This window comes from Ctenocephalides felis, unplaced genomic scaffold (assembly GCF_003426905.1).
Source record: "Ctenocephalides felis isolate EL2017-DRISC unplaced genomic scaffold, ASM342690v1 CF-g0.4_SCAFFOLD_03573, whole genome shotgun sequence".
Taxonomy (NCBI): Eukaryota; Metazoa; Arthropoda; class Insecta; order Siphonaptera; family Pulicidae; genus Ctenocephalides; species Ctenocephalides felis.
This window is the reverse complement of record NW_020539727.1, coordinates 769,917-794,998: the sequence shown is the minus strand read 5'-3', so window position 1 is coordinate 794,998 and position 25,082 is coordinate 769,917. Positions and strand designations below refer to the sequence as shown.

The 25,082-nt window shown below is 30.9% G+C and overlaps 2 protein-coding genes and 1 long non-coding RNA gene across 3 annotated transcripts; all 3 read right to left on the bottom strand.

The window, feature by feature from the left end:
• Window positions 1-429: 429 nt before the first annotated feature.
• On the bottom strand, window positions 430-806 carry LOC113389422. Its single transcript, XR_003368267.1, has 3 exons — window positions 752-806; window positions 608-697; window positions 430-542 (listed from the first exon to the last, which is right to left on the bottom strand). It is a non-coding gene; the product is annotated as an uncharacterized LOC113389422 (long non-coding RNA).
• A 16,504-nt stretch (window positions 807-17,310) lies between these two features.
• Window positions 17,311-18,159, bottom strand: LOC113389268. The gene has a single exon (XM_026626320.1). It carries the CDS (start codon window positions 18,157-18,159, stop codon window positions 17,311-17,313), a length of 849 nt encoding a protein of 282 aa, XP_026482105.1.
• A 3,727-nt stretch (window positions 18,160-21,886) lies between these two features.
• On the bottom strand, window positions 21,887-24,502 carry LOC113389326. Its single transcript, XM_026626370.1, has 3 exons — window positions 23,468-24,502; window positions 22,856-23,089; window positions 21,887-22,098 (listed from the first exon to the last, which is right to left on the bottom strand). Exons 1-2 carry the CDS (start codon window positions 24,229-24,231, stop codon window positions 23,080-23,082), a joined length of 774 nt encoding a protein of 257 aa, XP_026482155.1. The 5' UTR covers window positions 24,232-24,502; the 3' UTR covers window positions 21,887-22,098; window positions 22,856-23,079.
• Between the last annotated feature and the right edge of the window lie 580 nt (window positions 24,503-25,082).

Sequence of the window (25,082 nt, the reverse complement as noted above, 5' to 3'; positions counted from 1 at the left end):
ATTCATTACAATTATTAATTTCATATTTTCAAATGAAACACAAATTGAATATAAAACTATTTTTAAATGATATTAATTAATAATAAAGGATGGAAATAAAAATATCTAGTTTTGGTCTAACTATTAACCTAGCTATCTCGACACACCAATATACAGAAACTTTATTACATAATTCCAAATTAGGATGACAATTTTCAAATACAATTATATTTTTTGCAAAGAAACAATACAACTATTAGAATTATAGTTGAGCATTATTAAGCTTTGATTTTTCTTATCAAACATCATTTTCTTCACAATCATCTTCATTTCATATTTCAGATCTACATCTTACAACACAAGTAATGAGTATATATAATATTAAATTAAAAAAATGAGAAAGTTAAACAGAATTTATAATAGTATTTAGTTAACAAAACTATGCCATATACCTTTCATTTATTCCTTGTTTTGCTGTTAAAACCCTCTTGATATTCTTTCATATTAATCACATATGTTATTCGAGGCAATTTAGGATTTAAACCGAGACGTAGAATCCAATCCTAAAAAGAAATTATTACAATAATAAAAACCTCAAAAGCCATTAAAAATTTAAACAGTTATTTACCTTTAGTATCTTGTAGCATTGTCGAAAACTAAATTTTCATATCCAAATAATAAGCTCTAGTTTTTTTTTGAGACATCTCCAAACGCGGGCCTTATAAAAATAATTAGGCTTTAACACAGTAACCAACAAATAAATTATACTTACCCTTCATAATATTATATATCAAACAGCACTTCATAGAATTCATTTTGAGGTATTTCTTATACTCTTTCGATTTCAATGTAGCTGAACAAATTTCACATAAGCAAATATGTAAAGTTTACGCCATATGTATGCTATATATTTTTGCATTTTTATTTATACACTTAGCACTCAATATTACAAAATATAAAATAAAACAAGACAAAACAACCCAACAAAACATCCCCACATATGACAGAGTATAAAATCAAAATGGCGTACAGCGTACAGGCTACAGGGCGCAATGCACTCTGGGAAACCTGACTCCTGAGTCTAGTCCCTCTGCCGAAAAAGGAAGACAACCGTTAAACGTTTAAAACGTTTAATCAAATTCAAAAATTTTATATACTTTTTTGTTATTTTTGTTTGATATTTATAATTTCACGTGTAAATAATATTAGCATTTATTTGAGTTTTCGATTAATTTTATATTTTTCGCTTAATATTCCATAATAAAGTCCTCCGTAACACCTGTAAATTTTTATTTTGATATTACTTATAAATATATATCTTTTCTTCCGTATTATTGTTGTTATTAATACAAAATTATAATGTTTCAGAAATCACTTAATATTTATATGATCGTAAGTTTTATAAGTAGTATCAAAATAAAATTTACAGGTGTTACGGAGGACTTTATTATAGAATATTAAACGAAAATATAAAATTAATCGAAAACTCAAATAAATGTTAATATTATTTACACGTGAAATTATAAATATCAAAGAAAAATAATAAAAAAAATATTATATCTGAATTGAGAATTGAATCCCGGAGCAAAAATTAGAATTCCACGACGATAACCACTCGGCCAATCTGCTGTTAATAACGAATAGCTTGCAAGGTATGCAATACGCGCGCTGCTAAAATGCAAACTTTAATTAATTTTTATATTTAAACCGCTTTTCACAGGCCTCTAATATTTTACCACGGTCAGTTTGGGCATCAAATCTAGCATTGTGCCAAGTTTCATCAAAATCCGAGACAGGCAATGCGTGGATTCTCCTTATAAGTTTTTAAATTTTTTGAAAAAAATAGTTTGTTTTAAGTAAGTAATTGAAGAAGTTAAAATTCTATTTTTGGAAAACTTAGAAAATTTTTTTATTTAAAACTTTGAAATTTTTACTATAACGTCCCGTAGTAAGTTATAGTAGTCGCAAAAAAATCGAGAATGAAAATTTTGTCGACGTTTCGGGAACAACATTCGATTCGTATTGATAAGGAGGCGTGCTGATGCAGCCGTTCCGAAGATACGGGGCAAAAAGTGCCCAGGTAACTCAGTTTTTAAGAGAACGAAGCGTCCGAATTTAATAATTCAAGAACCATTCTATGGGTTCCGTAACATCGTTTGTTTGTTTAACAGCAACGCGGCGCTTACGCGCTTCGATATTTCATCTCATAAAAAACATTTTTCTTCTAAAGTTTTTTTTTCAAAAAATTCAATTTTTTTCTAAAATGTAAATTGTTTAAAAAATCTAATTTTTTCAAAGTTGAAAAAAAAATTTTTTTTGAAAAAAAAATAATTTTTGGTACGGGAAGTTCCAGTAATTTGCCTTAACGCACGATGCCATACACCACTAGTTAAATCAATCTAATCGGTTGATATAAAAAATATATATATCCGGAATTTAAAATTAGATAAATCGATTTTTCATTAAATATAAAGTTGTGGAAAATATTTTCTAACAAAACATTGCACATTTAACATTAGGTAACAAATGTATATAACTTTGTAACTCCCGATATACATTGCGCTTACATTACACTTAGTTAACATTTGTTATATAACTTTGTAATTTCAAAATACATTGCGCGTACATTACATTTAGTTAACATTTGTTATATAACTTTGTAACTTCAAAATACATTGCGGGTACATTACATTTAGTTAACACTTGTTATATAACTTTGTAACATAAAAAGTTATATTGCGGCAACAAGTAGTGTTTACTGGGTATTCATAGGGAGATATGCTGACCTTTGTTTTTGAAAAAGACAGATTCAGCCGTTTCGGATATAAAGTGTAGCAAAAAGTGCAGAAAATGAGAATTTAGTTTTAGCGAGAACAGGGCATCCAATTAGATTGATTCCAAAGATATTTCTTTGATATTCTGATTAGTTTTTGGTAAGACAGGTCCAGCCGTTTCGGAGATACAAAGCAAAAAAAGCGGAGGAATAATATTGATGTGTGGAGCCCTTGAAAAACTTCTTTAAGTGATTTCTTAATATTTATTACACAAGCAGTTTAATTACATCCGAACAATGCCTGATCGTAGCATAGAGCACTCGTAGGAAATGTACTCGTACAATAGGGTTAGTCTAAAGAACATGTAGGAATTATGGTCTAATACACATCTTAATGAACTTACGTGCGGTACTTATTTGCATAATTACGAATGTTTTTCAAACTTTGTAAGATGAACTTTGGAAATTTATTTAAAAATAGTAGAAAACTATGCGTTTCAATAAATTTATTCAGTAGAACATAATTTGAGATATTTACGTTTTTGCGAGAAATTTGCGAATTTAATGTTTTCTCGACGTTTCATAAAATTCTGAATCGAACCAAGACTAAAATAAAACCTAGACAACGACAAAAGACAACGAAGACAAAAATTTTAAAAAATATGTCTGCATGAACATATCTATGTGTATGGCTCTGTATGTATGTATAGCTATGTGCAGTGTTCCAATTTTAGACTTTTCATCGAAGTTTTCTCCAAATTGGCTGAACCTATTTCAAAAATTTTAAAACTATTTATTGCAACTCGATAATGATTTGCAGTGATTACTTTTATGATGAGTTATATGAGTAGTTTCTTTAAATTATTCAGAAAAAATCAAAAATTGTGTGCTGATTAGTTTTAGACAATGATCGACCAAGTCGTTTCTTTACAATTGATTGTTAAAAACAAATTTGATATTTTTAATAAAACTGAAATACCTACTAATGGCCTACGAAAAGTGTTTATTAACTTCCCGTAGTTAATGCTATAGTAATCGTCCAAAAATCGAAAATGAAAATTTTAACATATCTTCACGTTTCAGCGGCTTCTGAACGTTTCCAGGAGCATTGTTCAACCGATTTGGATTATTCAAATAATATTAGATTCCTATTGATAAAGAGACGCGCTGATTAGTTTTTGGTAAAGTTGATCCAACCGTTTTGGTGATATATAGCTTAGAGTGCAAAAAACAGAAATCGAGTTTTTGAGAGTACAGACCATTCGATTTGAATGATTCAAAAAACATTTGATTCGTAATGGAGGGGAGGAGTGGTGATTAGTTTTTGAAGAAGAAAGCGCCAGCCGTTTCGGAGCTAAAAGGCCAAAAAATGGCAGTTTTTTCGAGAGAATGAAGCATTCAATTGAATGATTAAAAAAACTTTTGCTGGTATTGACAAAATGATTGTTTTTGGGGAAAGCAAAAGAAAAAAAAGTTAATTTTCAAAAATTTTTTTAATATTAAAAATAATTCGTATTTATATTTTAATTTTAGCTAAAATGCCAAAGCCTACTTCTACACTTAAAATGAATAATTCAAGCTCTACGATTCAGTTTATATAATTCTTGAGATAAGGTCCTTCACTCTAACTCCGCTTTTAAATTTTGTTTACTTACTTTTCATGTAAACATATATAAACGTCAAAAATGGTAATTTAGTTGTTAAGAGAACAGAGCGTCCGATTTGAATGATTCGAAAAACATTTTACTTGTATTGACGAAATAAAGAACTGGATACATTTTTGGGTGGTCTGGTCCAACGGTTTTGCAGATCCTATGATAAAAGTAAAAAAAGACATTTAGCGGTCAACAATGATCATTATTTACATGCGCATCAAATATCAGATATTTTATATAGATTGTAATAAGTATAAATTTTGTTTACGTTTTTATCGGTTCCGTACCAAGATTTATAATGTTTAACCGCCGTATAGATATATTTTCTTTAAAACAGCTACACTGCTTGGAACAAAAATTTAAAATTTTAAAAAATTTCAAGATTTAAAAAAATATCAAATTTTTCAAAATAGTCCATGTTTTTAAAAAATTTCAAAGTTATAAGGCACAATACGATGGACCACTGGTTAATTCTAATTCAGTTTTCAAAATCATAACGACATAAATTTGTCACCCTTTTTGGACATAACAACAGGGCCATCTATCATGTATTTTGCGAAGTAGATACTCTAGATAGGAACCAAAAAGAACTAATGGGTGTATGGCATAGTGCTTTAAGGTTAATTGCTGGAACTTCCCGTACCGTAACGAAATTTTCGAGGAATATTAAATGTTTTCAAATAGATTATTATAAATAAATACTGTAACATTATCTAATATTTATAAAAATTATATAAACTGAATTGCAAAGTTGAAAATATTTGTTTAAAGTATATTAGAACTTGAGTCAGAATTACAATTAAAATCTGAATTATTTTCGATATACAAAAAAAAATATTTTAACAAAAAAAAAATTTGAAAATCAAAATTGAAACAATTTTTTTTCCAAAAGCAACTATTTTGTAAAAACAAGCAGAAAATTTTTTGAATCATTAAAATCAGACGGTTTAACTCTGTATCTCCGAAAGCGCTGGACCTGCCTTTGCCAAAAACTAATCACCACTTCTCCCCGTCATTACGAATTGAATGTTTTTTAGATCATTCAAATCGGATGCTCCGTTCTTTCAAAAACTTGATTTCTATTTTTTGCACTCTTTGCTCCGTATCTCCGAAACGGCTGGACCTGCCTTTGCCAAAAACTAATCAGCACATCTTCCTATCAATAGGAATCGAATGTTTTTTGACCCATTCAAATCGGTTCATCGGTGCGCTCGAAACGTGGAAGAAAAATTGTATCCAGGCATACATATATACACACACACATTCATTTTTTCTGAGGTATGCCAAAATGTTCAGAAACCTTCAAAACGTAAAGATATGTAAAAATTTTCAATTTCGGTTTTTGGACAATTACAATAATTGACCCTACGAGAAGTTAAATATAAAGAAAATTAAAATTTGTATATAGTTTTACGTTTCAAAACCTTCTGAACATTTTGGCATACCTTAGAAAAAATGGATGTATGTGAGTGTGTGTCTATGTGTGTGTGCGTGTGTGTATGTTTGTGCGGATACAAATTTTCGTCGACGATTTCGGGAACACAGTTGAAGCGATTTGAATAAATCAAACAACATTCGATTTGTATTGATAAGGAAACGTGCCGATTAGTTTTTGGCGAAGGCAGGTCTAGCCATTCCGAAGATACGGGGCAAAAAGTGCCAAAAACGGTAACTCAGTTTTTAAGAGGACGGAGCGTCCGATTTCAATAATTCAAAAAACATTTTACTTGTATTGACAAGATGAAGAGCTGATTAAAATTTTGGGAAGACAGGTCTAGCGGTTTCGGAGATCTAGTGAAAAAAGTAAAAAAAAATGCCATTTGGCGGTCAAAAATGACCATTAGACATATGTACATCAAATTATCAGATATTTTATAGAGATTTTAACAATAAGTATAAATTTTGTTTACATTCCTATGGGTTCCGTACCAATGTTTATCCGTTAGACGGCGACGCGGCGCTTACGCGCTTTGCAGTTAAAGCAGTACGATTGCTTTGAAAAAAAGTTCAGAATTTCCTAAATATGTCAAAATAAAGAAAACATTTTTTTTCAAAGAAAATTTTTTTCAAAAAAAAGTAATTTTTTGTCAAAATTGTTTTTCAAAAATCTAATTTGTTCGAAGTAAATTTTTTTCAACAATGTTAATCATATTAAAAAAATAATAATTTTTGGTACGTGAAGTTCCAGAAATTTGCCTTAACGATAGACGATGCCATGCGTCCCACTAGTTGATACAAGCTTTGATATATATATATATATCTTCTATATATATAAAAAAGTCGGGTTTTCCTTCCTGACGAAATAACTCCAGAACGCACGAACCGATTTCGACAATTTTGCATTCGTTGGAAAGGTCTCGGGCTCCGCAAGGTTTATAGCTAAGAAAATTAGTTGTGCATGGCATCGTGCCTTAATGCAAGCTGCTGGAACTTCACGCACCGTAATTAAAAATACGAGTAATAAAAATAATCAATAACCGTTCTAAATAATTTCAAATAGATTATCTTCTATCTTCTATATATATATAAAAATAAGTCGGGTTTTCCTTCCTGACGAAATAACTCCAGAACGCACGAACCGATTTCGACAATTTTGCATTCGTTGGAAAGGTCTCGGGCTCCGCAAGGTTTATAGCTAAGAAAATTAGTTGTGCATGGCATCGTGCCTTAATGCAAGCTGCTGGAACTTCACGCACCGTAATTAAAAATACGAGTAATAAAAATAATCAATAACCGTTTTAAATAATTTCAAATAGATTATCTTCTATCTTCTATATATATAAAAATAAGTCGGGTTTTCCTTCCTGACGAAATAACTCCAGAACGCACGAACCGATTTCGACAATTTTGCATTCGTTGGAAAGGTCTCGGGCTCCGCAAGGTTTATAGCAAAGAAAATTAGTTGTGCATGGCATCGTGCCTTGATGCAAGCTACTGGAACTTCACGCACCGTAATTAAAAATTCGAGTTGTAAAAATAATCAATAACTGTTTTAAATAATTTTAAATAGATTATCTCCTATATACATGAAAATAAGTCGGGTTTTCCTTCCTGACGAAATAACTCCAGAACGCACGAACCGATTTCGACAATTTTGCATTCGTTGGAAAGGTCTCGCAAAGTTCAGCAAGGTTTATAGCTAAGAAAATTAGTGGTGCATGGCATCGTGTCCTAATGCAAATTGCTGGAACTTCATGCATCGTAATTAAAAATTCGAGTAATAAAAATAATCAACAATTGTTTTAAATAATTTCAAATAGTTATCTACATATATCTACATATATATATATATATACACATATATATATATATATATATATATATATATATATATATATATATATATATATATAAATAAGTTGGGTTTTCCTTCCTGACGATATAACTCCAGAACGCAAGAACCGATTTCGACAATTTTGCATTCGTTGGAAAAGTCTAGAGCTCCGCAAGGTTTACAGCTAAGAAAATAAGTGTGCATGGCATCGTGTCTTGATGCGAGATTCCAATTTCCAGTTCGCCTTGCGTTCGCAACGACAACTAACAAGCCGCAAGGCCAATCGCTTAGTGTTAGCGGGATAAATTTCAAACAGATTATTTAGAAAATCATTATCTATCACATGGGCAGTTATACGTTGCCTGTTCACGAGTTGGAAAACTATCCGCTTTGTTTGTGTTAACGTCAGACCAAAAAACAAAAAATTTGGTTTACCAAAGACCACTTCCATGAAACGGATAATTTGCGGATTTACTTTTATTCACTTAGAGAAGTTCAACTAAAAACACTTCATTTTTGTAATCGAAATAAATTCATTCCTATTGTGTAATAAAAAAAAATTTCTTTTTCAAATATAAAACAAACAAAAAAATTCTTCATCTTTCTCACGAAACCATCTGGTGTCGAAACGGAGTTCGTCGGGTTTGCTAGTATATATATATATATATATATATATATATATATATATATTGTATATAATTGCATATGTGGATAAATTCAGGGCCGGAGCTAATTCTAATTCAGTATTCAAAATCATAACGACACAATAAGTGGCATAGTTTTTGGGCATAATAACAGGGCCATCTATCATGTATTTTGCAAAGTCTAGATAGGAACCAAAAAGAAATATACATATGGTTATGATTTTTTATATAAGCATGATATATGTATATTGTATATTGTATATTGTATGTGATTGCATATGTAGATAAACTCAGGGCCGGACCAATTTCTAATTCAGTATTCAAAATCATAACGGCACAATTGTTGGGACAAATTTAGTGGCACAATTTTTGGGACAACAAACAGGGCCATCTATCATGTAATTTGTGAAGTAGATACTCTAGATAGGAACCAAAAAGAAATGTACATATGGTTAAAATCTTTGATATTAACGTCGGCTTATTTAACTATGATAAACATCATATATTATATATCATATAAATATCATATATTATTAACATAGATAAGCATGATATATGTATTGTATATAATTGCATATGTAGATAAACAATGCATGCAGAAAATGCCGGCGCGTTTTCGAAGGCGGCTATCACGAAATTCAGATATATAGTATATTATCTATAATTTTTTATAAATATATAATTTATAGAATGCTTAATAAATCTTTATAAACAATCTAACTTAAATATGAATACAAGCATTAGTAGCAACTGGAAAATTTCTTGATTCGAATTGTTCGAATTAGAAACAACCCTCATTCGAATCAAGTTTGTATATGGTTAAAAAGGCAAAAAAGCCCTATTGATGTATTTATTAAGTAAATCTGATAGAAATATCATAAAAAGGGTTGAGTTTGACCAATCGATAAATTAAAGATATTAAATATAAATTACCATCAAAAAATTTTATTACAAATATGATTAGAAATAATTTAACAAATCTAATATCAATATGGGTTACGAATATTTTTTGAATCATTTAAATAGATTGAATCGTAAGTAATGGTGGACGAAAAATTGTATCCACACAAAACACACACACACACATACATCCATTTTTTCTTAAATATGCCAAAATGTTGAGAAACCTCTAAAACGTAAAGGCTTATACAGTAGAATCCGATTAGTATGACGCCGGATATATTGACAACCGCTTATTATGACGTAATCGCACTAGGAAGTTTAGTTTCCATATAAAAAACCTTAAAAAAACAGCTGTCTAGTCGGATATATTGACATCGCTTACATTGACATGTCGCTTATAATGACCCATTTTTACAAAAAAAAAGAGTGCGCGTAAGGATCACACGCGATTGAAGTAAAACTTTTAATATTGTATGAGTAGGCAATTAAGATAAAAATAAAAAAAACATCATATTTAAATTTTAAAAATCATTTATTAATAATCACATAACATCAATAACACAGTTTAAAACAACATCGATAGATTAATTGCTATCATATTTCATATATGATATAATAGGTTTGTGATAACTAAAATGAGAGACATAAATTTTGCTTTGTAAACTATGTACATTTCTGGAGAAAACTGCATCAATAGTCGTGCCATATCTTGTGGTTGATTCAAATGGAGAATTATTCATTGTTAAATTAAATTTATTATTTAAAAAATCAATTAATGGTTGAGATTCTTCTGAACGAAAATTGACATTGAAATCTCCAGCAAGAATTAATGGTATCTCGTTGTGATTAGTGTTTAAAAGTTTTGCACCCTCATAAGAAAAATGAAGTAACTGCTGATGAAGAAATTTAATAATATTTGATATGTTTTTATTGGGAGAAATGTAAAGGACGACTATAATCAATGTTTGATTCTGTGTGTGTAATATCACCTACTTGTGTAATTTCATTAGAAATATCCAGTAATATCGTTGGCGCAAGAAACTGCATAGGAGTCGCATTATGAAGAGTATCTGAACATGAATAATAGACATTAGACAGCTACACCACCTGCTCTTGAGTCCGATCGTTTGTATTGAGTAACGCAGTAATAGTTCTGAATATTAATTCGTTCTTCATTATTAATCCAAGTTTCCGAAAATAACAAAAACGTACAACGTTGTAGCACTTTATCTTGCAGATCAGGCAAATGAGCTCGTAAACTTTGGCAGTTAAAGGAAAACAATGAAATGTCGTTCAAACTTATTATCTCACTCAATTTTTCTTCTTGTGTTATTAATCTACAAGTTGAAAGTCTTTGGAATTCAGTTTTTAAGTTCATTAATCCTGCTGGCCGTTTTCTTCCATGATAAAATTTTTTGAAATGATGAACAATCCATTAATGCTGGTAACTCGTGATAATGCAACATATAGAAGCTGCTGATTATATGTTTTATTGTATTCATATACAATTTTATCAAAAGTACCACCTTGTGATTTGTGTATTGTGAGTGCACAAGCAGACACTAAAGGAAAATGATTTCTTTTGACAAATATGATTTTATTTCTATTCATTGGAATAGATGAAGATCTCCTGAGAATCGGCACAGCTGTCCTACTAATATTAGGAGTTTGAATATGATGTGCAGCTTTCTTCTTATTTTGTTACCTATCTTACCAGGAAATTCAAACCATAAACGTAGAAGTTCATCATTATCGCCACGTTCTATGTACACTAATTTTCCTACACAACCATTAGCTAAGCCATCACTTACATCAATATTAGTTGTTATAATGTAAAATTTATTCAGAACTAAAATTATTTCATACGGCAAACCCGCGGTATCAATAACCGATTTTTGTGAAACTGCTGACGAATGTATGATTGTTGATCTGTCGCATGGCAACCTACATAAATATCCGTGGCAGTAGATATTATTTTGTCTTCAACGAGATTCAGTATAAATTTATTATATTCCATGACACATTTATTCTCTAAGAAAAGTCTTATTCCATGAGGACATAACATAAAAAACGTGATTCAATTAATGCAAGTTCATATAGGGTTTAGCGCTCGACTTACGCATGACATGACGGGAGTGGATACTCGCGACATCAGCGCTTACGGCGTCGTAGTGTTCAACTACACGTTGGCATTTTCGTTGCATTTGTACGGATTTACACCCGTGTAGCCTAAAGAAATTTTTACACCCATATCGCGCCTAAAGAAGTTTTACTTCAAAAAATATGTCCAATTATAATGACCGACATGATTTTACATGATGTGGTACCAAGTCTACGAAAGCAATTGCTATGTCTTTTGTGCGCAATAGCACCAGGGACTGTTTTTACAATAAAATTATGTGAAGAAATCAATCAAAAATTACTGATTACTTACACTAAAACATCACATTTGTATGTTTATAGGTAGGGTAGACCAATTATTAATGGTCCACCACGGACAGCTCGTAAACAAATCAAATTAGATTTTTTTTTAACAAAAATATTTGATAGTAGTGGGCAAAAAACGTATGAATGTATAACCAGCCATCACTTTTATTCTTATGCGCTGCTTATCTTCTGATAGCAAAGTCATGAGTGGGATAAAAAGGACCAGCTGAACCTTTACTTTGGCAAAGGTGTAAGCAACAAAATAGTAAAGTTTTAAAAAAGCAATTTTACAAGAGATTAATTAAATAAATTGTTATTCCGGCTCTTCTGATGAATATTTCTGATCAATAGCAGATCAATGTAATATACTGTGTTATCTGTAACAAATCTATGTAACAAATGTACCCAACAGAATTAATATTTTGCATTGGTTCAATAATGTAGCGTATAATCCGTTTAAAATTTAATAAGAGAAATTGCATTTGTTCGCCCCCTGGTTGTCCCACTTTATCCCGTATGTGAGGTAAAATGGGTCAGATACCAAATTTTTAAAAAATAGTAAAAAAATATAACATTTATATAATTAGGAATTATGTGAATTTTTTCTGTACATAGTTCGATAGATGCTTGTTAAGTGTTATTCATTGCGTTTAGACGGTATAATTACTGTAAGTCAAATTGGACCTTTGTGCCCCGGCCTACCCTATGTCAATTTTATTTCATATTAAATTTAAATATGTGTCATTTTTATTTTTGATTAAAATGTATATATAGGCTTTTCTTTTAAATTACTGAAACATGTAACATATTTACATATTAAAAACTTTTTCTTCAGTATGTTTTGTATGACGACCGGTTAGTATGACGAGATTTCGGCGTCCCTTCGATGTCATACTAAGCGGATTCTACTGTATATGCTTATTTATCTATGCGTAAAGGTATGCAAAAATTTTCATTTTTGTTTTCTGAAAAAATACTACATAACTTACTATACTTAGGTGTTATTAATCCAGAAAGATTTGAAGCGTTTTTCAGAGTACTGTGGAAGAATGGAGTATTAGTAAGTATGATTAATTATTGCATTAACAAAAAGCCTTCATTAAATTTATTTTATAATCTTTACTGATATTTTTATTGAATGTTGCTACATATTGCTGCCCAGCTGATTGGTGTAAGTCTGAGTTGAAAATTAAATGAGTCTTGGTGCTGAAGTTGAATGAATAATACATCACTTGATTTATAATTCTTTTGAACATTAATCTTTGACCTTTCGTTTAGGTGTTTAGAAGGTCTGGCATTACTTGCCAAAAGGGTTGAAGTTCTCCCCAAAGACAAATCATCCCCAACCTGCAAAGTTCAGTAGTAGTTGAGAATAGGTAGGTATCATATTGAAGATGACAGTTTTGTGAAAGGATGACAACAGAGCAGGATTATCATGCACAAACAGCTATATCTCCGAAAATAATTTAAATTTAGAAATCCTCTCGAACGCACATTCTTGAATAGTTCAACTTTGAAAATGTTCAAAAATAAAAAAAACTTTATTTTAGAGGAGAATAACTCTAAATATAATAATTTTATCATATGCAGGTTGATCTTCAGATTCCATTCATAGATGAAATATTTTTTAAGAAACATGACATTAAATCTTTTTTAACATCACAGTTAAATAGTTATTCCAAAAATCTTTAAAATGATAAATTCAATTCAATCAAGAACAGATTGATTGACAGCACTGATCTGTTATAAGGCAGTATCTATTAATCAATGATTATTAAAATTATATGGGGCTAAATACTTTACACCTGATGATCTATTACTATTACTATTCTTACTACTTAAGGCTAACATGATTATATTCATGTGGGGCAAATATTAAATATAGGATACCAATAGATATTATTCTATAGCATATGATTCACATTTTGTTATATTGTAGATATAAGAATTAAAATCAATTATGATTAGGATGCATACCTATTAAAAGCTCTGAGTGAGAAGACAGAAAGGCAGAAATTTGCCTTTCTAGTTGAATATTGACATAATTTTTAGATTCTCTTTTTTTCCACATCTTCTTTTGTTCTGTTATGATCCCTGTTGTTTTCATGTAGAGCCACTACCTTGTTTTTTAAATATTTCATCTTATTATTATTAATTAACTTGTTTATCCTAGAGTATTTCGTAGTAGCTTTACATGTCATTAAGCGTAAACAGGATTAAACTTCTCTGCAAAGCAAGAATGTAATTTATTAAATCATAATTGCAAAGAATGATATGACCTAGTACTATTTCTACGTAGCTCATAACTTTTATAATGATTGTTTTTCGATTTTTTAAATAATAAATTTAAATTATAATAATATTTTTTTAATAATAAAATGCAGCATTTGAATGCAAATGTGATCTTTCATTGTCGAGTATTAACCACAGAGACTGCAATGGCAAATTTGCGATATACCTGACCATTTTATAATTTTAGAAAATTGAACATAATAATAAGTTTAATATTATCAAATTCTTCTTTCAACAGACTGTTAAATGAAAAAACAATATGTATGTGTATGTTATATGTATCTACATTATTTTGAAAATACTTACTTGATATATCATTTGCACCAGCTATTTAATTCTACATATAGTTGTGTGGACAGAGAATAATCTTTGGTTTGCTTCGAATTCCATCAGGATATATTTTTATTAAACATGCACCATCGTGTATCATTCGCTGATGTCGAGGTTCTAGGAGTTCTTCTTTCCTTATTTGCCAGAAGTTGATCTTGTCCATTACCTCATCCAAATAATAAGCAAATTTAGTGGTTTCTTCATATTTGGCCTCGAGCATGTAAGCCATAATTTCGCGCAATCGAGTGTCAGAAAAAAGATCGCTGTCATATTTACCGAATATAATATGTTCAATATAAGGTTCAGGAGATTCTCTTTCAGTTTCATCGAATTGTCGGGCACAAAGTACTGATGGTTTTTTTTGTTCGAATCTACTTTTCAAATTCCCAAATTGTCTATGACTCGACATTGGATTAGAATCTGAACGATGATTAAAAAAGTTGCCTGTCGACCTAATGAAAACTTCTGTAATGATTTTTTTGATAGGATCAAATTTTATGCGAGTGTGATATGTCATACAGTTCCCTTTATTTTTGACTTGGTTTATTTTTTTATTCTTGGAACATTTCATTAAATTCCATCAATGGATTTTAACCAAATAAAAACGAAAAGTTAAATGATAAAACCCGAATGTTAATTGGTAAAAAAAAATTTTATATACGAACATAGAAATGAATTTTTCCTTTCGCCGGAGCGGCGATATTCAAAACAGTGAGAAGGGTTAAATGATCACTTAATAACAATTTATAGATTATGTTAATTTGCCATGGTTTCATTTAATACCAAAAATAAAAAAATAAACTATTTTTTTAAAGCAATTTATATGTAAGATTCACCTTAACTAGTGGGGTGCATGGCATCTTAAGGCAAATTGCTGGAACTTCCCGTACCGTGTTCAAGGAATATTAAATGTTTTCAAATAAATTATCATAAATACTGTAACATTGTCTAATATTTTATAAGAATAATATAAATATAAATAAGAATTATATATAATTTTTATTTATATTCAGTGGCGTACCTAGGGGGGGGCGGTCAGCCCTGGGCTGCACTTATTTTGGGGCGGTATTTTTTAGTTTACTTATACATAGTTGTAAAAAGCAACTTATTCATTTCATATTTATTAACTTCCGTAGGGTAAGTTATAGTAATGGGCCGAAAATCAAAAATAAAATTTTTTGCATTTCTTCACGTTTTCAAGGTTTCTGAACATTTTGGCATACCTTTGAAAAAATGGAAGTGTGTGTGTGTGTTTTGTGTGTCCGCATTTTTTCGTTCACGTTTTCGGGTGCACGGATCAACCGATTTGAATGGTTCAAAAAACATTCGATTTCTAATGATAGGGAGATGTGCAGATTAGTCCAGCCATTGCGGAGATACAAATCAAAGGGTACAGAAAATAGAAATGGAGTTTTTGAGAGAATGGAACATCCGATTTGATTGATCCATAAAACTTCAATTTGTTATGATGAAGAAATGTGGTGATTAGTTTTTGGCAAAAGCAGGTTCAATCGTTTCGGAGATACCAAGCAAAATGTGCAAAAAATATCTGTTTTTGAGAGAACTAAGCATCCGATTTGAATGATTCAAAAAACTTTCTACGTGGATTTTACTTTGAATTCTGCCTAAAATTTAAATGCTCACTTATATACTTGAAATAAATAATTTTAACTTTGTAATTCAGTTTATATATTTCTTATAAATATTAGACAATGTCCATTTTAAATTTGATTGATTGAGTTCTGTTTATTTACTTTTCGGTAAACTATATATAAGTTACTGTATTTATAATTATCTTTTTGAAAACATTTAATTTTCCTCGAATATATCATTACGGTACTGGAAGTACCAGCAATTGGCCTTAAGTTACAATGCCATACACCACTATTTTTTTTTCTTGAATTATAAACATGATTAACTATATGATTTAGAATTTCATTCCTCGGTGTATATAAATGTACTAGCAAACCCGACGAACTCCGTTTCGCCACCAGATGGTTTCGTAAGAAAGATGAAGAAATTTTTTGTTTGTTTTATATTTGAAAAGGAAATTTTTTTTATTACACAACAGGAATGAATTTATTTCTATTACGAAAATGAAGTGTTTTTTAGTTGAACTTCTCTAAGTGAATAAAAGTAAATTTGCAAATTATCCGTTTCATGGAAGTGGTCTTTGGTAAACCACATTTTTTGTTTTTTGGTCTGACGTTAACACAAACAAAGCGGATGGTTTTCCAACTCGTGAACAGGCAACGTATAACTGCCCATGTGATAGATAATGATTTTCTAAATAATCTGTTTGAAATTTATCCCGCAAACACTAAGCGATTGGCCTTGCGGCTTGTTAGTTGTCATTGCGAACGCAAGGCGAACTGGAAATTGCAATCTCGCATTAAGGCACATGCCATGCACCACTAATTTTCTTAGCTATAAACCTTGCTGAGCTTTGCGAGACCTTTCCAACGAATGCAAAATTGTCGAAATCGGTTCGTGCGTTCTGGAGTTATTTCGTCAGGAAGGAAAACCCGACTTATTTTTATATATTTAGAAGATAATCTATTTGAAATTATTGAAAACAGTTGCAAAATTGTCGAAATCGGTTCGTCCGTTCTGGAGTTATTTCGTCAGGAAGGAAAACCCGACTTATTTTTATATATATAGAAGATATTTAGTGTAAATTTTGAATTCAAAATTGTTTGTTTGTTGTTTTTTTAACAAAAACAACAAATAACAAACAAACAATTTTGAATTCTAATTTAAGAACATGATAATAATTTTATTTTATTGTTTTCATTAAAACTCGTTGAATTCGTATAAACATCTGTGGAAAATGTAAAATAATATCCCCGTACGTGCGTATGTTGGTTCCATTGGCTGCAGACAAAGTATAGTTTAGTTGAGGATTAGGTTTAGCAGTTAAGCGCCTTGGATACACGCAAACGTCTGAACCTGTGTCGACCAAAAACTGTACCTTAGTTCTGCGATCACTTATGAAGAGGCGACGGCTTGATGAAGAGCAAGGATAGGTCGCCATCACTCCTTGCCGTTGGAGTTTTCCTCTCTGAACGAACAATGACTCTCGCATTTTCTTGCCTTCTTTCCAAATTTGGCGTGGTACCAACAGAATGTTTTTCGGTTGCGCGATCTAGAAGTACTTCTCGGCCTGAAGAAGTGGTTAGACCTGTCTTGTCGAAATGGGCTACAGTTTCTATTTGCTGATAGGTTGAGTCTGCTACGATAGGTTAACTTGGCTAATTTCTCTGTAAGATCTTCCACACGCTGTGTTAGTTGATCATTTTTATCAATTAGTTTTTGTATGATGTCTTGCTGTTGGTTGTTACTAGTTGCTGCGACTACTGGTGGTTGTGCAATCTCACATATTTTGTCGGCGAGCAATGCAAGTTCTTCTAGGTCTGCATTGATCTGGGTTTGCAATATTTGTTGAGTCTGTACCGGTAGTCGTTGAATCCAGATTTCTCGTAGGAGTGAATTGTCGACTGTAGTTGTTCCGACCAATGAACGAAGGTGACGTAGGAACTGAGAAGGACTTCGATCACCAAGTTCTTCTTGCAAAAGTAATTGCCTTATCCTTTGCCGTTCGGAATGTGATAGCCTTTTGATTAATTCCTCCTTTAGTTTTATGTATTTATTCTCTGCAGGCGGAGAATTTATCACGTCCTCAATCTGGAGTAAATATTTGCAATCTAGGTGAGCTATTACAAATTCATATTTAGCCAGGTCATTGATGATGCGGCATCGAGAAAATATTGCTTCGGCAATTGTGAACCACAATGTCGGTTTCTCACTTAAAAATGGCGGTAGATGCGGAGTGCGTGAGATTGCATCCAGTTCCCCTTTAGTGTCCTGCATGTCTTTATTCATTGTTTTTTATTGTCTTCTGTACGGATAGTGCTCTATAGTAATTCAGCTCACACCAATTATGTGGTCCAATTCAGCGTCGGGGTCACCAATTATGTGGGGTGGTCCCACATATAAAAATCAAGACACTATAAATGAAAAATAAAGTTTATTACAAAATTATAATAATTTACAAAATCTTCTTGGTTGAATGCCGGTATTCTTGGTATTCCGTGGACTCCGTAGTTTATCTAGGTGTTGCCTGCTCGACCAGTAGAAGAGAAAAGAGATCGAGGACGGTAGCTGCTTTGGTTATATACCTGGTAGCCTGACCCCCTCCACGCATTAGGGTCCCTAATAGTGTGGAGGCTAGTGTAGCTCTTTACTACTATTTTTCAATAGTAGGAGAGCTAGTGTCGCTGCACATCTTTACGGTTTTGTTCGGCGATTTTTCCTAATTTTTTCTTATATCAGCCTATAAATGTCCTTTCTTTTGAAAAGTTTATATTATTACTTTGAAGTGATATATTAATATTTTCTTTATATATCATCAATTTTTCTTTTGAAAATCAGGGCTGGTATGGCACGCACTGCACGCTTGTCAGGCACAGCCCTGGGTGCACGAGGCTGATACAATTGTTTCAAAATACAATTTTTGATTGTAATTTACTGAATTAAATAGTATTGAATCGATTTTAAAAATCTAAAAACCGTTTTAAAGATATTGGTTGAGAATCGTGCAGATGAGTTCTTGATGAAGATCCGCCGTACCGTTTTCTTGTAATTACTTAACTGTTGAAAAAAAATCGACGATTTTTATGAAGCATGTTTTAAAGATAGTTATCATGGTCTTATAGAACTTACTAAAATATTACGGCTCTACAAGTCGTTTAACTTTAACAATACATCGAAGATTGAAAAAATGACCATAATTTTTCCGACGTTTAATAAAATTACACCTTTCATCGACTTTCTCTCAAAAGCTGCTGAATTATATTACAAAATTCAGAAATCTTTCGATGTAACTCGATAAGGACTATTGTTTTTCAGTTTCAGCGACGATTGGCCGAGCCGTTTCTTTGTAATTAGCAGAATAGTGAAAATTTTTCGTGTACATTTTAGCCAAACCTTCTGAATTGATTTTAAAATATCAAAAACTATTCGAAAGATGTTATTTGGTAATCGTGGTGATTGGATAAAGATTGACCGAGCCGTTTCTTAGTAATTAACTGTTGAAAATTTTTTTTGATGAAACTTTTTATGTTGATAGATATCATGGTCTTAAAGAACATACTAAAATATTACGGCCTTACAGGTCGTTTAATTTTAAAAATTAATCAAAATTTGTGTCCGACTTTGGGATTTAAGCCATTTTTTTAAATTAACGGAAAAATAAGGTTACAATACTTCTAAAGTTGTGTAAAAAATGTTACTTTAATTAATTTAATTGACTTTAATTACTGATAATAAATTAATTTATTCAGTTGAGAAGTTCAAGAATCAAACTGCAGACAATTGAAATCTGCACAAATATCAGCCAGACGAGCCGAAAAATGAGCAATGTGAGCTAAATTCCTGTGAAGTTGAAATTTATATATGCGTTTGTCTAAGCGATTTTATAAAGCTCTACGTAAAAACTTACAGCAAATTACATTATGAACTAGTTGTGCATGGCATCGTGCCTTAAGGCACATCGCTGCAACTTCCCGTAACAAAAATTAAAATTTTTAGAAGTGTTTTAAATTTTTTTGATAATTTTCAAACAAATAGACTTTTGCAAATTTTGAAAAATTTGTCTTTACTGAAAAAACTGACTATTTTTATATTATGATTTTTTTTTTAAATTTGGAACTTTTCGCCAAACGATCGCGCTGCATAACTGTTTTAGAGATAAAATATCAAAACGCGTGACCGCCGCGACGCTATCTAACGGATAAACATTGGTATGGATGTAAACAAAATTTGTACTTGTCATTAAAATCGCTATAAACATATAATATGATGTTCATATGTCTAATGATCATTTTTGGCCACAAAATGGCAATTTCTTTTACTTTCTTTATTGGATCTCCAAAACCGCTAGACCTACCTGCCCAAATACCTAATCAGTTTTTCATTTCGTCAATACAAAAAAAATGTTTTTTGAATCATTCAAATCGGACGCTCCGTTATCTCGAAAACTAAATTACCATTGTTGGCACTTCGGTATTCTTCGAAACTGCTGAACCTGATTTTGACAAAACTAATCAGCACGTCTCCTTATCAATACGATTCGAATGTTTTTTGAATTATTCAAATAGGTTGATCCGTGTTCCCGAAATCGTTAACAAAAATTTGTATCCACACACACACACATGCAATACCTAGGGGCTATTGAGTCCGACTTACTCAGACAAAAGACTAGTCTGGGATGCATTAATGCATTTCCTTCGCTAAAGAAAAAAAACATACATACACACATACACATCCATTTTTTCTGAGGTGTGCCAAATTTTCAGAACCCTTTGAAAAGTAAAATAAATATGAAAGAATTTTCATTTTCGATTTTTTTGCGATTACTATAACTTACCTTACGGAAAGTTAATAAAAATAAGAGTACGGGAGCTATTGCCTTAAGGAAAATTGTAACTATGTGGTTTGGTATTTAGCCTTGAGGCAAGTTACATGAACTTCCCGATATGTGTAAATAATCGACTTAATCAAAAAAAAGTGTAAATAATATACTTCATCAATCCTACTTTAAAAAAAACGATAATAATTTTAGCAAAGTTTGACGAATTTTTAAAATTAAACTACTTGTCGTAAGGCTGTAATATTACAGTAAGTTCTATAAGACCATGATGTCTCCTCATCAATACGAATCGAATGTTTTTTGAATTATTCAAATCGGTTGACCGGTGTTCCCGAAATCGTCGACGAAAATTTGTATCTGCACACACACACACACGTACACACACACATACATCCATTTTTTCTAAGGTATGCCAAAATATTCTGAAACCTTTGAAACGTAAAGATATATAAAAATTTTCATTTTCGATTTTTTTGCGATTATTATAACTTGCCCTATGGGAAGTTAATTATAAAGATTGGTTCAGGACTGACATAATGAAACTATTGAAGTGAACTCAAAACTTGAACTATTGTACTTGGAAATTTCTTGATTCAAACTGTTCGAATTAGAAAAAAACCTCATTCGAAACAAGTTTGTCTATGGTTAAAAAGGCAAAAAAGCCCTATTGATGTATTTATTAAGTAAATTTTGATAGACATGTATCATAAAAGGGGTTGAGTTTGACCAATCGATAAATTAAAAATATTAAATATAAATTACTATCAAAAAATTTTAATACAAAAATTATTAGAAATGATCTAACAAATCTAATATCAATGGGATACAAATATTTTTTTAATCATTTAAATAGATTGATTCGTAAGTAATGGTGGACGAAAAATTGTATCCATACAAAATACACACACATGCATCTATATTTTCTTAAATATGCCAAAATGTTCAGAAGCCTCTGAAACATAAAGGCATGCAAAAAATTTCTATTTTGTTTTCTGTACGAATACTATATAACTTACTTTACCTAGGTGTTCGTGTTATTAATCCAGAAAGAATTAAAGCGTTTTTCAGAGTACTGTGGAAGAATGGAGTATTAGTATGTATGATTAACTATTGCATTAACAAAAAGCCTTCATTAAATTTATTTTATAATCTATATTTATATTTTTATTGAATGTTGGTGTAAGTCTAAGATGAAAATTAAATGAGATGGTCTTGGTGCTGCAGTTGAATGAACAAATGTATATCTGAATGCCTCAAATTACCCATTTCCACCTGATACAGTGCTTGATTTATAATTCTTTCGGCCATTAATCTTTGATCTTTCGTTTAGGAGGTCTGGCATTACTTGGTGAAAGGGTTGAAGTTCTTCCCAAAGACAAATCATCCCCATCCTGTAAAGTACAGTAGAAGTTGATAATAGGTGGGTATTGTATTGAAAAAGACAGTTTTGTGAAAGAATGACAACAAAGCAGGATTATCATGCTCAAATAGCTATATCCCCGAAAATAATTTAAATTTTGAAATCCTCTCGTAGGCACAGTTCAACTTTGAAAATGTTCAAAAATAAAAAAAAACATTATTTAAAAGAAGAATACCTCTAAATATAATAATTTTATCATATGTAGGTTGATCTTCAGATTCCATCCACATCCACAGCTGTGGATTTCACCTAGGTGAAATATTTTTTAAGAAGTATATTCCCAAAATACAGCACGCATTTTTAATTATGAAATCTCACAACTATGATCATGTTTAGAAAAAAATATTGCATGAATTTTTTATTTCATAGTTAAACAATTATCACAAAAATCTTTAAAATAATAAAATCTATCATACAATCGAGAAGAGATTGATTGATAGCATTGAACTGTTATAAGGCAGTATCTATTAAGGCTAAAATCCAATGAATATTGAAATTAAACCAGTAAATTGTAATGGCGCTAAATACTTTATACCTGATGATCTATTTATAATGCTGTTACTATTCTTACTAAAGCTAACATGATTATATTTGTGTACGGCAAATATTCTAATTAATAGGATTGTTACCTATAGATATTATCCTATATTATGTTATTCACATTTTGTACTATTGTAAATATGAGATTTTATATAAAAAATAAAATCGATTATAATCAGAATGCATACCTATTAAAAGCTCTGAATCTGAAGACAGAAAGGTAGAAATTTTCCTTTCTAGTTGAATATTCACAAAATTTTTAGATTTTCTATTGTTCTCTGTTATGATCCTTGTTATTTTTATGTAGCGCCGCTGCCTTGTTTTTAATATGTTTCATCTTATTATTATTAATTAACTTGTTTATCCTAGAGTATTTCATAGTAGCTCTCCATTTCATTAAACTTAAGCAGGATTAAACTTCTCTGTAAAGCAGAACACAAATTATAATTGCAAAGAATTTTATGATCTAGTACTATTTCTACATAATACATAATCTTTATAACGATTGTTATTTGATTCATTATAGTACTCGTCAGCAGCATTTGATTGCAAAATGTGATCTTTCATTGTCGAGTATCAACACTGACCAAAGTGGTAAAAGGATATACCTGACCATTTTGTAATTTAAGAAAACTGAACATAATAATAGGTTTTATTTAAGAAATTCTTTATAAAATTGACTATTTTGTAGAAGATTTTGAAACACATATAGACATAAATTGTCAAGAAATTCTTACAACACTGGCCGTTGAATAAAAAAACAATATGTACTGTGTTTACATTACGGTGAAAATCCTTACCTTATTTTTTTGATTTTTACTGTAATTCCTTCGTGCAAATCTTGCTCGTGTGGAGGTTTTAGGAGTTGCTCTTTCTGGTATTGCCAGAATTCGACGATGTCAATTATGTCTACCACAGAATAAGCAAATTCATTGGTATCTTCATATTTTGCATCGAGCATGCAAGCTACAAATTCGCGCATTCGAGTGTCAGAAGAAAGATCGTTCTCCTCACCGAATGTGATGTATTCTATAAACAATTCAGGAGATTCTCTTTTTGTTTTCTCTAATTGTCGGGGAGAAAATGTTGCTGTTTTTTTATGTTTCAATTTTCTTTTCACATCTCCATTTGTTCCCCATACTTGCCTATGCTTCGGTATTGGAGTAGAAACAGTACCATGTTTAAGAGTGCCTCTCGGCCTAATTAAAACTTCTGTAATGAGTTTTCTATTAGGATCAAATTTTATGCTAATCTGATATGTCATACAATTCCCCATATTTCCAACTTCCTTATTTTTTCTGTTCTTGGAACAATAACACATAATATTAGCGCTTCTTTTATTAACACGTGCATATTTGAAGTTTAAAACGCAAGGGTATACAGCGGCCTTGCGAAAAAACTTTAAAAATCCTTCTTTAAAATCTTTTCTTTTCTCAACTTTGCCATCTACAACTTGAAATAAATCCTTGAATTTAAAATTTAGAGAAAAGGATTCTCTAAAAAAATTACTTCTATCACTCATTGCGGCGCCAGAAATATTTTCGTTCGTGCTTGAATTGTCCATTATTAATAAATGGTCTTGATTCACTATATTATTTTTCAATATTCTTATAATTTACTATAGTGATATTATCAGTTGATGTTACCGCCTTGTTAATGGCGATTGAGCGAACTCTAGCTTCTAATTTAATCTCAATTAAACGTATTCTCGTTTAAACACAAAATTTCCAACGCACTAACTAACAAAAATTAATGACATGATAATTCAAGAAATAATTAACAACAATTATTGAAAATAATTCGAAACAATTATGTCCATAGCGCACTCGAATGAGTCATTCGAACGGCAATCAAACGCAAACTGAACTTGGTTCGCACGAACACGAATGCAGAAGAGAATAACTTCTGCGCCAAATCACACACACAAACGCAAACACGTATGTGCAGTGGCGTATATTTGCGCCACTTTGTAAATATGTATATACAATATAATAATCTAAATAAATACAGGTAACCCCCGCATCATAACTCGGCACTTCTATAACACGGTTTAAGAATTGAGACCTCTTATAACACGGCACTTTTAAAGCACGGGTTCGCTCTTCTTTAATAATAATAATAAATATAATACTTTTTTAATCATATTAATAAACTAGTGGTGCAAATGGCATCGTGCCTCAAGGCAAATTGCTGAAACTTCCCGTACCAATTTTTTTTTTTTTTAAAAGAATAACATTTTTGAAAAGATTTTGCTTTGAAAAAATTAGATTTTTGAGAAACTATAAATTTTTCAACAAAATTTATTTTTTTAGAAAAAAGACTTCTTGAAAAGTTTTGTTATTTTGAAATATTTTGGAAGTTCTGCTTGAACTGCATAAAGACGAAATACCGAAGCGCGTAACCCATGTAAATAAA